General features: G+C 32.1%; 1 protein-coding gene across 1 annotated transcript; it reads left to right on the top strand.

Moving 5' to 3' along the window:
- The first annotated feature begins 693 nt into the window (after positions 1 to 693).
- LOC126703012 (uncharacterized) lies at positions 694 to 5781 on the top strand. Its single transcript, XM_050401900.1, has 3 exons — positions 694 to 1108; positions 1820 to 1942; positions 5452 to 5781. The coding sequence occupies exons 1-3, from the start codon at positions 832 to 834 to the stop codon at positions 5619 to 5621; spliced, it is 570 nt and encodes a 189-aa protein (XP_050257857.1). The 5' UTR covers positions 694 to 831; the 3' UTR covers positions 5622 to 5781.
- Positions 5782 to 15652: the final 9871 nt, after the last annotated feature.

The following is a 15652-nucleotide window of genomic DNA, read 5'->3' on the forward strand; positions in this document are numbered from 1 at the left end:
TTTTAATTTAAGTTTTGTTTTTTTAATTTATTTTCTTTTTTTGGTTTAAATTTTATGACATGGCTTTTTATAAAAAAACTAAAATGCTGACGTGGCATATAAAAATGCCAAATAATATTTTTTTAATAATATTTTAATTGCCACATCAGTGCCACATCAGTGCCACATCAGCTAATAGGGTGTTCTGTCTGCCACCTAGGACTTTGCCATTAGGGCACTGAAGGTAGGGACAAAAACGAGATCGCTTTTTTGATTTTAGGGACTAAAAGCGGTGAAAAAAAAAAGTTAGGGACCAAAGTGGGAATAGAGTGAAAATGTAGGGACGAAAATGAGTTTTACGCCAATGGCAAATTATAATTTACCTACCTATGGTTGAAATTTGACATTTTACCTATCTGAGGTTAGCTCAGTTAGAATTTCATAACTCATCTCTATTAAAAACATGACTAAATATGTAATTTTGCTTTACTTTTACATTTCTCTCCTCCAAAAACACAAAAAACATTAAAAAAAATATAATATCAAATAAGATAAAAAAGAATTTATCAGAACACTTGCATAAAGAGATTTTAAATCATAAATAACTTAAATTTAAGTCAAATTTTAAATGGGTAGAGTTTTAAATTTCAGTAATTAAATTAAATTTTGGGGAAACAGCCGATAAGTTGTAATTTCAAGGAAAAAAAAAAAAAAAAGTAGACGAATTTACTGGTTGGGACATTATGACAAGCAGATGATAGACCTTTCTCGATCCTTCTCTTTCTCGCTCCCGTATCTTTCTCTCCAAGCAAAGTACTAAGCAAAACCAGAGAGCGGGGGTGAGAGCCCAAAATGAGTACTTCGTCTTCGTCTTCGTCTTCATCTTCATCTTCATCTTCATCACCTCATCGTTCTCGTGGTCATAGTAAAAATAGTAGTGGTGAGGAGAGGCCTCGGTTCTTTGACTCAAAGGCGAAGAACAAGTGCTGGGCAAATGCAGGGATAGTCCCAGGAAGACACCCAGAAAGGTGGCGCAAGGACGCCGCCGGTAACATCGTCTGCAAGCGCTTCTGCAACTGCCAAGGCTGCCTCTGCTTTGAGTACGACCACATTGTCCCCTTCTCCAAAGGTCCCTCTCTCTCTCTCTCTCTCTCTCTCTCTCATACATTTCATTGTTTCTGCAATTCTATATTTCATTCATTCTTTGTAAGTGTCAAACTTCTGTATGCATAACTCAAGGTTTTTAGACTTAAGCTCGTAAGCCATTTTATTTTAGCCAGAATGTACGGACACTTCATTTATTGAACCCATGTCGTAACAGTAACATGTCATGTTATAATTTTCAAAAATTACTCGAATTATACCCGTATCTATGTCCGTGCCGGTGTATCCTAGGATTTTAGTCTCTAATTTTAAAATGATCACGTTTATTTTTTAAGAAACTTGGATCAGTTTATTTGGCTTAAATTGAAATTTTTTTGTCAAAAATACGGTAAATAAAGCTAAAATATAGCTGAAGTAGTAAATTGAAACCCATGAATAGTATAAAAAAGTGTAATAAGATCATGAATAGTAACAAAAATGAGTTAAATAGTAGAAAAATCTAGCTTTTTAAGCCAATGCTAAATGCAACCTTAAAGTGGTAGTTTTGCCATGTCATCTAAGGGACTAAAACGATTACTTTTAACTTTAGAAACTAGAATCACTCATGTGCTAAACTTTAGAAACTAGCAATGTATTTAAAGCCTTGATTTTTTTTTCTTCAATTTTAAGCAGGACATAGATTTTGGACTGTTTATCAGTTTGAAATTGAGCATTTGTGATTTGGGTTGTGTTGCAGGCGGTGAATCTACATATGATAATTGTCAGATACTTCAAACAAGGGTGAACAGATATAAATCAGACAAAGACAATGTAGATCCAACTCAATTGAAAGGTTACTCCTGTGATGTCAAGTTTACTGGTATGTTTGCACCATTCTCTATTCTTGATCCAAAATTTGAAATGAATGTTCTTCGTCATTGATTAATAGCTTCTAGTTAGTTATGCTTGGTTATGGGCTTCTAAAAAATTTCTCAACGATGATTCTGTTTTCCTGGAAATATTGTCTTATTTAATAGCTCTCCATGTTAGGGGGGAATGATGTTTTACTTTTGGATTCGTAGAAACCCTGCAGTTTTGGTTCAGAGAGTCATCAACATGGTATGCTTTGATTGCTGTTTGTTGAGTTGGCCAGTTGGCGAATATCTTGTGTTTTTCACTTGACTTTACAAAAGGGGATGGGGGGAATGTTTGTTCCTTGCCTACATCCATAATTTGACAACTAGTATATGGCAGCAAATCAATGTGCTGTTGTTCAAGCATAGAATTCAAGTCTACATACTTTTTTCACTGCATCACTAATATATTTGAGTTTTAGACATAAGTTATTTGTTACCCTTTTCAAATGGCTGTCAAGTGATCTGTCCCTTGGATGTCCTAAGAGATAGTTATAGTGACAGTATCAAATCCACATCTGTTCATCGTATATCTGTTCATCATTGTTGTGAGACCTACATGGTTTTAGGTTACATTCTGGATTAGTAATGGAACCGCTGTCTTGTTACATATTAGGCTAAATAAGTTCATAAAATAGTGAATTTTCTTTATTTATTTCTGTTTCATTGTTCATTTTGATGAAACATACTTCAGATGCGTACATGTCAATAAACTATTTTTAAATGTTCTCAGTATGATTCATCTATACATTACTTTAGCGTTGTTCCTTGATGCCTCTTTGCACTAGTGATGGATAAGCTCACTTAATCGATTTAAGAGAAAGTCACTTGGTGTATTTTTTTGCAAATGATATAGTTTTAGTGAATGAAACTAGACATAGAGTTAATGTTAAGTTAGAATTTTGGCTAGACGCTTTGAATCTAAAGGCTTTCGATCAAGTAGGACTAAAACACAGTATATAGAATGTAAGGTTAGTAAAAGGAGAAACACAGATGAAAGGACTGTAAGACTTGATGGTCATGAGATTCCAAAGAGGGATTGTTTTTAATATCTTGGATCAATAGTTCAAAAAGATTGAGAGATTAAAAAGGATGTGAATCATAGCATAGGATAAGAGAAAGATGGATGATGTGGAGAAGCGAATTAGGAGTATTGTGTGATCGTAGAATACCTATTAAGTTAAAGGGAAATTTCACTATAAGACTAGTTTTGCTCTATGATATTGAATGTTAGGCTGTAAAGAAGCAACATATTCATAAATTTAAGTGTACTTGAAATGAGAATGCTAAGATGGATAAATGGAAATACATGAAAAGATAAGATTATAGGTTATGAAACATTTTCAGATATATGGTGGTCCAATGTCTTAGTGGTCTCTAAAAGTTTTAAAGGATTTGGGTGTTAGTTGCAGGATGTAGAAAAGTATCTAACTTATGTTCCGGCCCTGCTTTAGGTATTATTTTGGAAGGGTTTGAAGATTGTTTCTCAGATTTGCTTTTGATTAATAAAATTAGTCTATTTTTTGGGATGTACTATTGCAAGTCTAATTTCAATCTCATTATCTTAATCTAATGGATATTAAGAGTGTATGTGGGAGCTTGATCAAGCTTGTCAATAAGCAAGGCTTGGGTTTAGAGACCATTAAACATGGGATTCAGGGATGTCAATTAAATAGACTAGATAGATACATGGGATTAAGTGATGGTTGTACCAATCACTTTTGTGAATCCTTTAATGCATTTATTATTGCTCTTCATTTGATTTTTTTGTTAAATAAAACAAATTATTTTTATTAATGCTAAGACAAAGCTACATTTTCAAGTATATGTTTGACAATGACAGAAGGTATTGCCTCCAACATATTAGCTCCTTCCCATTGTTCAAATTGCTCACGACATGTCCCTTGGTCGTCCTTCAGCCCATAATCCTATTTCTACATTTGTCTCTGCATTGCTTTAACATGGAACAACATGCTTTTTTTGTCCACTTCATGTAATCAAGGCACCTTGGATCATTGCTTCCAATGTAATTCTTCACCATCAAGCCAAGTATCAATTTCCGATCAAAGTTGTTTGATTTGCTCAGACATTTCGGGAGAGGCATCTGTGTTTTCTAACTGCTCTAGAACTCGTTGCTTCTCCCTCACCTGATTCACTAGCGATTCCCCAATGGTCTTGGTCCATTTTATCAGCCCTTGGCAACAGCACTTTATCTTTTAACACACCACATACATCTTGGCCCCTTGAAACTCTGATCTCCAGGCTTGAGCAATAATCTCCTCACACTCCAGGTGTGTTGTCCAGCTCTTGCCTCTACCTTAAACCATGGAAACCATTATAGCCCTTGATGTCAATGAAAAGTGCACAATGATCTAAGGTTGTCATACAAACATGTTGGACTGTAGCATGCAGAAAACGCTGAGGTCAACTCACGTTAGCCACTTTCTGGTCCAAGTGCTTTCTCACTAGTTCTGTACCACTGCATTGACTGTTACAGATGAATTGAGCCCCAGAAATTGTCTTTAAGTAAACAATCACCAAAAGCTGTCATGAAACTGGCCATCTGCCACTCACCCCAAATGACTTCCATCCTTTTCCTCTAAAGATGAGATTTAATTTGTCTCAAGTGTAGAGCCACTGCATATCAACTTGGTGATACAATAAGCAAAGGAGATCCCAACTTCCACGGTTCTTGTTCACCTCTGGGATGACCATAGAACCTTGTCAACTGCCTTGGTCATCATCACTTGTACCTGAGCATCAATATGATGTCTCGAGTAACTCTGCACTTCCACATTCACTTCGGAGCCCCACTCCAAAGGCAGACCACCTCCATAGCCTTTAGGCAGTCAGGCTTCACCAAGCAAGCTTGTTGTAAACCTAGTCTGACTCACCTCGTATATCAATTCTTGTTTCCATGAGGAACAAGGCTTGGGGATGAAAACACTTCACCACATTGTGAAGCTTTTGAATTGAAGCCCCACTCCAAAGGCAGACCACCTCCATAGCCTTTAGGCAGTCAGGCTTCACCAAGCAAGCTTGTTGTAAACCTAGTCTGACTCAACTCGTATATCAATTCTTGTTTCCATGAGGAACAAGGCTTGGGGATGAAAACACTTCACCACATTTTGAAGCTTTTGAATTGACCGGGAGTTCCCCAACCCATGGTGGGCTTAGGGCTCTCATTGCTTAAGTTGGGGCTGAACCTCAGCTTCCTTCGTTGGTGAAAAGCTTGCATTCAACAAAAAATGGGTCTACCTTTATATGAAAGGAAGGTGTAGTATATCAGGTGCGCTGAATAATTTCAATCTCCCCTTTCCCTTACCAAAAAATGGCAATTATCAGCTTAAACAAAATTATTTTTAGTGGAATGACTGCTTTCTTACCTACTGAGTGTACATTCTTTTCTTTCGTTTCTAATGTATCAGTAGGTTGTGTTTTTCATTCAATAATCACAAATTTCTCCAACTTGCAGATAAGGAGCTTGATATAATTGAAATGGCTGTTTATGGGGATGTGATCCGCCCTGGAAACCAATGCCGTTGTAGAACTATTGCCGAAATGCTTGGCCAAAACAAGTCAAAGGACGACTTGGCTGCCTGCAAATTGCCCTACAATGATGAATCATTACAGCAACCGACATAAAATCTGGTGACAGTACTCTGATAAAGACGTCAAAGGGGTTATCTAAACATTTGTACCATCTTGGCCATTTTCTAAACATTTTCAAATAGATCCCTGCTCAATGGGGTATCTTCTATACTTTGATTCACTGCAATATCTTAATATTGTTATTATTCTTGAATTTGAAGTCCATAAAATGAGAATGTTAAAATAGATGAATGAGAATGTGAAGAGAGAAGGTTGGCTTTTAGTAATAAAGAGATAAGGGATACTTGTTAAAGATAATTTGGTAATGTATAAACTAAATTAATAAAGGTAAAAGCAATGAAAAGTGACAATACAGTAACATAGTATAATTTTGTATAGAATATGATGATAACAAAAAATATATATTATATATAGGATTATCCTTGATATATTGATGAGAGAATTCTTCAAAAATGAATTTAATTTAATTAATATTAAAACTTACATGACTTGAGTTTAACACCAAACATGAAGATAGGATTAGATAAGAACTTTTTTTTTTTGGCAGGCTAAGCTCTTTAAAAGGTACACTCACACTTGCCCTACAGGCTAAGCTCTTTAAAAGGTACACTCACACTTGCCCTAGTATCTTGATCCCAAAAAATAAAAAAGTGTGTATATATATTAGCTTGTTATTAATTCATAATTTGTGACTTGAGTTTTCAAATATACTAAATAGTAATCAACCCTTCTTTTACTAACGACCCCTTCGTTAATTGGCACATTTGAGCTTGACTCCATCCATGGGGTGAGTTTGGGCTCGAAACTCGTTGGGGGCAATAAAGATAAAAAGGAATATACAAATTCAGTGTTTCAGACTTTATCAGTGACTCAATTCTCTCGTGACTACCAAAAAAGAAATCTACATGTTTCCTTTTACACTATGCTTAAAAGACTAAGGTGAGAGTGAGACAATTCATTTTTTTTCTTTTACACTTCTTTTTTTTCAAATTTCATGTTAGAATACTATTAGAATATAAGCTCAATAGGCTTAGGCCCATAATTATAGGTTACTTAAACAACATACATTGTCTACCTATAAATAAGGCAAATTCTTATACTTTATTACACACAGTTTAATATACAGTCTTTCAAACTTTTACATTGCGATAAGGGGTGTGGGTGGCATCTTTTATGTGATCATTCTTCCATATCAAATCAAGGTAAAAGTATGTAAGCTTCTTCCCTAATTGTTCTCTTTCTTAAAAGTATGTAAGTTTCTTCCCTAATTGTTCTCTTTCTTTTCTCCAAATATTTTTTACTCTCAAGGCCAAAATGGGCATTTGCCTCTTTCACCCAAAACAAGTAGCAAAATGCCCATATTCTAAAACTATTTAACCATATGCTCCTATTTTAAACTCGATTTTCTAAAAATCGAGTTTCAATGAAAAACTCAATTTTTAAAAAATCGAGTTATAGGCAAAAAAACTTAAAAAAAAAAAAAAAAAATACATGGAACTTGAGTTTCATGTAACATTTTGTAAGTAACTTGATTTTCATTAAATCTAGTTTTTCATTAAAACTCAATTTTTAAAAAAAAAAAAAATCAAGTTTCAAAATAGGGGCATTCTACTACTTATTTTGGGTGAAAGGGGCAAATTTCCATTTTGTCCCTCACTATAGATAAAACTTTAATTGATTTCATTTTATTCAAAGGATAATTCTTAAATCTAATTCATTTTTTATTTCATTCAAATTAATGTTATCACTTCAATACATTAAGCTAAACTAATGGTTTGTTAAATATAAACTTATGAACAAGAGTTTGGCTTTGAAAATGTTTGGAATTTTGAGCTCCCAACCACCAATAGAAATATTTATATTTATCATGTGTAATGAACATGATTCACTTAAGTCAACTAATCAAGTGAGTATCTTCACACACACACACACACAAAAAAAAAAAAAAAAAAAAACACCAAGTGAGTTATGTGCATTGCCCATAGCAGGGTACGTGTCATCTTTCTATTCATAGTTAGAGAAAAACATTTTTTTAAACTTATTAAATCTAACTAATATTACCAATAACTTAGATGGCTTATTATTAATCCTTATTGTATTTTTCTTTTTAAATTTATGTATTTATAAATTAAGAATTACTGATATATTACTATAAAAACATTTGTTGATAGTTTAGCATGTAATACACCTTTGAATTCTAGTGCTAAAATCACAAAGAACGTCCTAAAATAAATGTCCAAGGATTAGTTGTTGTTGTTGTATTCTCTTTTTCTTTTCTTTTTTCACTTAAGATCATTATGTTGTCTATATTGAAAGGAAATTACTAAAAACCTTAGTCCGTACTTGATTTTTTTTGGGAGAAGAATTAATACTGGATACTTGATTACTTTGGTTCTTTAAAATTTCATGAGCTAAATTTTTAATTCGATTTGTCGAGTTATTTATTTATTTACTTAACTAGATGACAATTGATCAGTTATATAAAAGTAATATTTTTCTTTATCTAATAAGATATTTATTAAGTTTGATATACAATTTTTTGGTTGAGGAAATTGAGAAGGATTAGAAAATTAATGTGAGTTTGAGTCGTATAGAAACACATTTTTTATGATGATAATTGCCGCCACTAGAAAGCGTTAACAACAATTCACCTCTAAGATACAACAAAAACACCAACTACATACAACAAATGTGAAGTCTCCATCTAAGAGAAACTCTAACGAAATTGTGTATTTGACTATGGTTCAGACCCTTAATTTATAGACAATGAAGAGATATAACTCATTTGAATTGACACCCTTTCTAATTAAACAGTGTGACTTTCCATAATAACCAGTAGCCTTTTAATAAACAATCATTTCTATATCAGAGAAAAATTTCCATAAGAAATTATGCAATGCATCTCAACTTATTTTAATAAAATAAAACATCTCCATTTGATCCTGATCACACACATCAATTATTTTTGTATCATAAAATTACTTAAATAGTTTATGATCCAATTCATCTCAATTATTTATCAAGTGCATCTTAACTTATTTTGATTAAAAAAAATCACCATTTGATCTCGATCGAGTTATATGTATCATAAAATAACTTCAATGATCTATGATCTAATGCATATCAACTATATTTTAAAATCAATTATTTTTGCATTGAAAAATAACTTCCACATATTATGATCTAATGCATCTCTATTTATTTTAATAAAATAAAATATCACCATCTAATCTTTATCACACGAATTAGTTATTTCTAATGCAAAAAACAACTTTTACATGTTCATAGATTCTCTCAAATTACTTTATTTTTGTTGGTGTTTGTGTTACTTTATAAATGCTTTTGTAATCTTTCAATATGGGATAAACCTGAAAATTAACTCAAACTTGTATCACTTTTTTGTTATACATCTATTAATTGATTTATAAAATACATCTCGAATTATGGTAAATATATATATACATATATCATCTGTCCCATTATTAACTTTTTAAATTCTATTTTATAATGATCTTGTCCTATCCTCAAGTTATCTTTTTTTAAAAGATATTTTAGTAGTAATTATAACCCAAAGCTGGCAAACATAATTCTATTCAGAAGTCAAAATTATGTTCCATTAAGTACGTTGACCATTGCCACAGGGTTGTAAGCACTGTAAGGGGACAAGGATAGGTTGAAAATCTCTCTTTTTTCTTGGTGGAGAGGGTGGCTAATCATTTTTATAAGCACTATGAGCAGAAAAAAGAGTAATAGTAGTGTTGGGTATTGAAGAATCTCTATGCATATGCACCTAAACCAATATAACTACTCAATATCAAGTTATAGTCCATCAGTTACCTAATATTTCAATCATATTTCTGCATTAGCAGCTATGTGAAAACTAAATAAAACTTATGCATGCATGTGCTGCAACAATCACCATAAGGAAATAGTACTTTTCATGAAAGAATTTTTCTTCCTTTCTGGGTTTGCAGGCACATGCAGTGCATAAGTTTGGTATGGTTTCAGCTAGAATTTATTATGTACAGTTAGTCCCAACTATGGTCATGAAAGGTATATCAATGCTTTTACCGACTGAGCATAGAAATTAAACAAAACTTAATTGTGAGCACCGAATTGCAAGGATTATTATTGTTGGACAATGATTGGATAGTTACACCTAGACCTACCTTTGACCTGCCCCACCTTCTTTTTCTTCTCTCTAGCAGATTGATAGCTACCTAATAAAAAAACCATGGTACTTTCTTTATTGCTGATGGGTTTATTTGGTACTGTGGTTTTAGTGAACTTGGATTTCGGAACAAGTCTTGACTTTGACCTAATGATATTACAACACACTGTGTACACTCATATTTACTAATGTCTTCTTCTATTTAAAGATTTAGATTGAAGTATTAATTTATGAAATGAAAATCCATTGCTGAGTGAAGTCTTTTGGTGCAGCTTGTGGAACACATCCTATGCAGTTATGCCAAGATTGTCAAACATCTTTGAAAATATATGTATATATCTTTTAGGCCTCTGTCTTTGTCTGCTTAAATTCATGATTTTATTTAACAAATAGATCTTCCTACGTTTGGATATAAACCTTGAATTTTTTTTTTTCTTTTTCATTGAATCTTAAATGTTTTTGTTAGTTTTATGGTCTACTAGTACCCACTATGCTTGCCTTCAAGATCCTTGTCATCGACCAAAAGACAACTTTAATTAAGAAAGTAATAATTCACAACCCAATAAATTTAACAAGATCAACATCTTGATTCGCCAGAATTTTGATGTTTTTATTGATCAAAGATGCTTCATGACACTAATATGTGCAATAAAAGGGTGTTTTTAATTTTTGTGCTGCAGGATTTTTATTTAATTTCCTGGTTTTTGATTGTGCATGAGTGCAATTGAGTGCTTTTGAACCATGAAAAAGAGATCATGTAAGATCATGGGAGGCAGCAATTATGGCGTGAGATTAGTAACAGTTGTAGTAGCACGCTTCACATGGACATTGCTAAAAGGAAGTTTATTATGTCGTACCAAATCCACCCAAAAGTGCAACAACTATCAAAGAGGAGTTATAATAGTGAAATTGACATTTATAAGATTTGTTAGTATATGCACATTTGGATCTTTGGTTATGTTTGCATATTTGCTTTTACAATTGCTATATCTATTGTCTAAAGCCTTTCAGTTTAGTTGGGAGAGGACCACACTATCAAAGCCTTAACCCCAATACCCAAGAAACCTAAAATTCCCTCACCAACCCCACTTCATGGGAACAAGCTTGATACTTTGAATCTTCTTTGCCCTTTTTCTTTTTCTTTTTCTCTTTTACTCTATAATGGGTTTTCTTGCTCACCTTTTTTCTTAATTATTTCGGATTGGTTCAAAACCTTAGAAGCCATTGTGCCATGCACTATTAGAACTTACTTGTAGAAGCTCTCTTGTATCTTCACTTTTCATTCACATGCTAGGTTTTTGTAGGAATTTAATTATGTGAAAGCATTGTTGTGAAAGATTAAGACATTTGATTAATTTGGTTATACTTTTGGACTCACCAATGCCCCAGCCACATTATGCCCCGAAAAATGTTAAAATCAAACTATAAACTATTTTACAAATTTTTTTACAAACTGCTAATATGGTAGGTGATTATTAGTAAGTAAAAAAATGATATTGATGGTAAGCCCAGGTGAGAACTAGTAAGAATTTGTCACATCAATAATTTATAAAAATATTGTAAAATAGTTTGTGGTAAGAGAAGTGATTTTTGAAAACAAGAAAAAAAATGATGTTTGATAGCAAGAATCAAAAGAGATTTTAAGACCATTTAAGTCCCATAAAATTTATCCAAAAGTTTTGTAGTTTAGTAACATTTCGTGCTCTCCCTTCTCAAGAGAATTAGAAATTGAATCTCCCCTCTCCCATTATTGTAACTTGTAACCATCAAATTTATAAATAAATAAAAATTCCCATTAAACTTTTTTGTAGTTCTTTAGTGGTAGTTTGGTGTTGATGTAACATAATAAAAATGTCTAGTATTTTCATTTTATAGGTTACAAAACTTGTCAAAGGCAAGGGTTTGAACTAAGGATTCATTGTATTTTTATTTCCAAAATCTAATTAATTCAATTAATAACCAATTATTATTATTAGTGCTCTCTTATCTCAAAATTTGTGATTGTCAAGTGTCATTTTGAAAAACAAGTATGAGCAATTACGTCAATTCATTATTTTTATTAAAAGTTGGAACAACTTACTTAAAAATTTTAACGCTATAGCTCAAAATTCCACCGACTCCTCAAAGCTTTTCAGTGAAATTGCCAAAAGTGTACTAGATAGCTCTTTTCTAGCTAATTTCTTGTTTAATAAATCAAAATATTTGAAAGCATTATTCATATTTAAATTTGCCAAACATTCAAAATTCGAAAGAACTTTTCAATTAAAACTTTATATTGCAAAAGTTTTTCTTTAGGAATTACGAACATGGACATGGATACAGGTACGACACGATAACATAAGCATTTTTTGAAAAATTATAATATGAAATGACCGATATGATACTAATATAATACAAATACAACATAGGTATGACAGCCTAAATAAAGTATTTATAATTCTTAAGCTTTATTGGTAACACTCTACTTCCTATTGCAATGCCAAACGGGCACCAAATCCTTGAAATAAGGTATGGAAATCAAAAATACACGAGCGGTTCAAATTCTTCCTAATTGAAGATGTAAAATGCTCAATCTACAATGTTGATCTGGGAACAATAACCCACCTCTTCATCTCATTCTTGCTAGCTCAAATAATCTTAATTAGCTCAGTTCGTATGGCTTCTTAGATTCCCAGCTCAAAGTTTTCACTTTTTTTTTTTTTTTTTCTTTTTTTGAGAAGATTGGGTTACTATATTGTTAAATGCTAGTAAGGGAGTAATAAATAGTCAACATTAAGAATCCCACGATTCAAGGTTTATTTCTCCATTACTAGGATTTAACAATATAGTAACTGTTGATGCCAAGGTGTGTCACTTTTTGCAATGGAAATAATTGCAAGAAAAGGGGTTCACCAAACTTATTTTGGCAGCAGGTGCTTTAAACGTTATTAATTCTATCGAATACTCTCTAATTCTCAAAAAATAAAAAATAAAAAGAACAAAATCTGTTGTTTTATGGCAACAGTAAATCGGTTGTTTTTTTGGCTCAGGAGTTTGCATGTAGGACCTCTGTTTCTTTGATTTAAAGATGGATTAGTCTTATCCTTTATTTTCAAGGGATTTGACTGTGTAACTTCCAGTTAACTCAATTGGTAAAATCTCTAATGGTTGAATACTTGAATAAGAGATCTGGAATTTAATCTCTGTTTACATTAAAAACCAATTGGTGTCTTAATTTAATAATAAAGAGCTGTCATTAAGAGCAAACTCCATAAGCTAAAACTCTCTTAATAAAAATCTGACAGAAAGAGAGATGACCTCTCTTAATTCCTTGGGGTTTGGGTATGTTTTCTCTAATAAAATAGTTTTAATAAAAAAATAAAAAATGATGTCCTCGGTTGCAAAGTTGCAATGGGCATGTATTAAAAGTTCAATTAATATTTTCTTTGTGCCTCAACCAAAAAAAAGAGACTAAAGTAATCTCTCATAGAAGGTTGGACTTTGCCAAAAACACATCCACTTTGCCATGTTCTTTCCACTTATTATTGGTTAAGGATAATTCAAACTTGATCTTGTCTTAAGGTCGATAAACTCAACTTAAAGGTCAATAAGCAAAACCAATTTCAGACTATTTGTAATTAGTCCAACTTTGCATTCATTTCTGTACCTCATGTAGGTGTTTGATATGATTGTAATTTGCAACAACTTTGGCCCACACTTTTTCCGATATAGCTCAAATCCCATTATTTGTAACAACGACAATAATAATAACTTTTCAGTTTTGTGTACTACTATTAATTTGTTTCTCAAAAAAAAAAATTGTCCAAAAGGTAAAATGCTTGCAGTCAGCTGTTTTTCGGGTAACTTTGTACATACAACTATGGTAATTGTATTATTTATTCTGATATATCATGTCATATCATATGGCCACTGTCTATATTATATTGCTAGGCTGCTAGCTAGGATAGTAGGATGGCAATGTTGGTAAATGTCTTCATATTTCCTCTTTGATGTTAAAAATAAATAAATAAATAAGGTTTTTGTTGACAGGTTCTAGGATATTACTAAGTTGCTGGTAATATAGAGAAATAGTTTTATATGTGTTTTAGTTAGATCAACTAATAGTCTTTGATAGTTCAATAAGAGAATTGGAATTTAATCCCTGTCTACAAAAAAAATCAATTAATATCTTGATCTAATAATAAAGAATATCATTAAAAACAGACATCATACAATGAAACTCAACACAAAAAATTATTTATATTTCCTTTTTGTTGTTAAAAACAAATAAATAAATTAAGTTTTTGTTAACAGGTGCCAATCCGTTGCTAGGCCGCTAGCTAGGTAGACAATGTCGGTAAATGCCTTCATATTTCTTTTTTGTTGTTAAAAATAAATAAATAAATAAAGTTTTTGTTAAGAAGTGCCAATCTATTGACAAGCTACTAGCTAGGATGGCGATGTTGGTAAATGCCTTCGTATTTCCTCTTTGATGTAGTAATAAAAAAATAATTTAAAAAAACAAAAAAAAAAAAAAAAAAAGAAGAAGAAGAAGAAGAAGAAGGAGGAGGAAGGTTTTTGTTAACAGTGTCAATCTATAGGCACTCATTAGATTGAGAATGAAGAAATTTAGATATAGTATTTTACGTGTTGTTTATTAAGTTCATTTCTTAAAATTTTGTCACGTGACTACTTAATTAAAAAATATATTTCATTCTTATGAAAAAAAATCTACATGGCAAAATCTTAAGAGAATAATCTAAAGAACAGCACTTAAGTACTGTACCTAAGTTTTGTCCTATTGAGAAACAACAAAAACAAATAAATAAATATTTCTTTAATTGACAAATGTGTGACTGCACTTAAAAAAGATGATCAATTACAATAAAAAAACTCAACCTTAACTCTTACCAAAAATTTATAAAATAATATTAAAAAAATTATAAATGCGTATTCTCCTTTCTTATATTATAATGAGTTTGCCTCACTAGCTAGATTCAATTAAAAAAAAAAATGATTACATTCCATGGCTGCTAAGCTTTGAGGTTTCTGTGATGGTCTTGTGCTTGTAAAGAATCTGAATATCAGAAGACTCTACATTGAGCTTGACACAAAATCATGATGCCTTATCTTATTCATCTCACCCTTGTGATACTCGAATTTTTTTATTGCAGGCCCTTCCTCCATTATTTTGAGGAAGCTCATATCCACCACATTTACCGTGAAAGAAATTAATGCGGGGATATTTTGGCAAAAGAGAGATCTCCCAGCAGTAGTGATAGTTGTATTTTGTATTTCTTAATTCTGTTTAATTAAATCCCGATTACCCAAAAAAAGATGATTACACTTTAGTACATCTATAGATTTTAATCTACTAATTTTTCTGATGAAGTAAAATACTAAAAATACAACTGTTGGCAACAAAAAGTCATCAGGGACATTAAAGGTCCACACTTTCAATTACCTGGACAAAGGGTACTACTCCCATCATCAACATGCAAGCTCTACCCAAAATAAATTCCCAACATCCAAAAGTGTTCCTTTTAAGAAAGAAAGAAAAAACCTATGGGCAGCAACTACATCACCATCAGAAAAAGAAAGATTAGATGTTTCTATTTAAATGGGCTATATAGTTGGCACTGTGGTCTATTATCACCAGCAACACAAGGATTGAAAAAAAGTCCTTAAAAGGCCAAGTTTAGAAATTAGCATAGAGATTCTTTTGCAGTTTTCCCTCCATTATTTCAAGTGGACCCTATCAAACTCAATGCATGGTGGGGGCCATTAAGAGTCATGAAGTAAAGTGTCAGAAATGGGGAACTAGTAAAGCCAAACACAGTCTGGAGAAGAAGAAAAAAGTGAGTGGTTTTGAGTTTTCTTTTGCTATTGCTTTCACATTCTGAGAATTGATTTG

This window comes from Quercus robur, chromosome 10, assembly GCF_932294415.1.
Source record: "Quercus robur chromosome 10, dhQueRobu3.1, whole genome shotgun sequence".
Classification (NCBI taxonomy): domain Eukaryota; kingdom Viridiplantae; phylum Streptophyta; class Magnoliopsida; order Fagales; family Fagaceae; genus Quercus; species Quercus robur.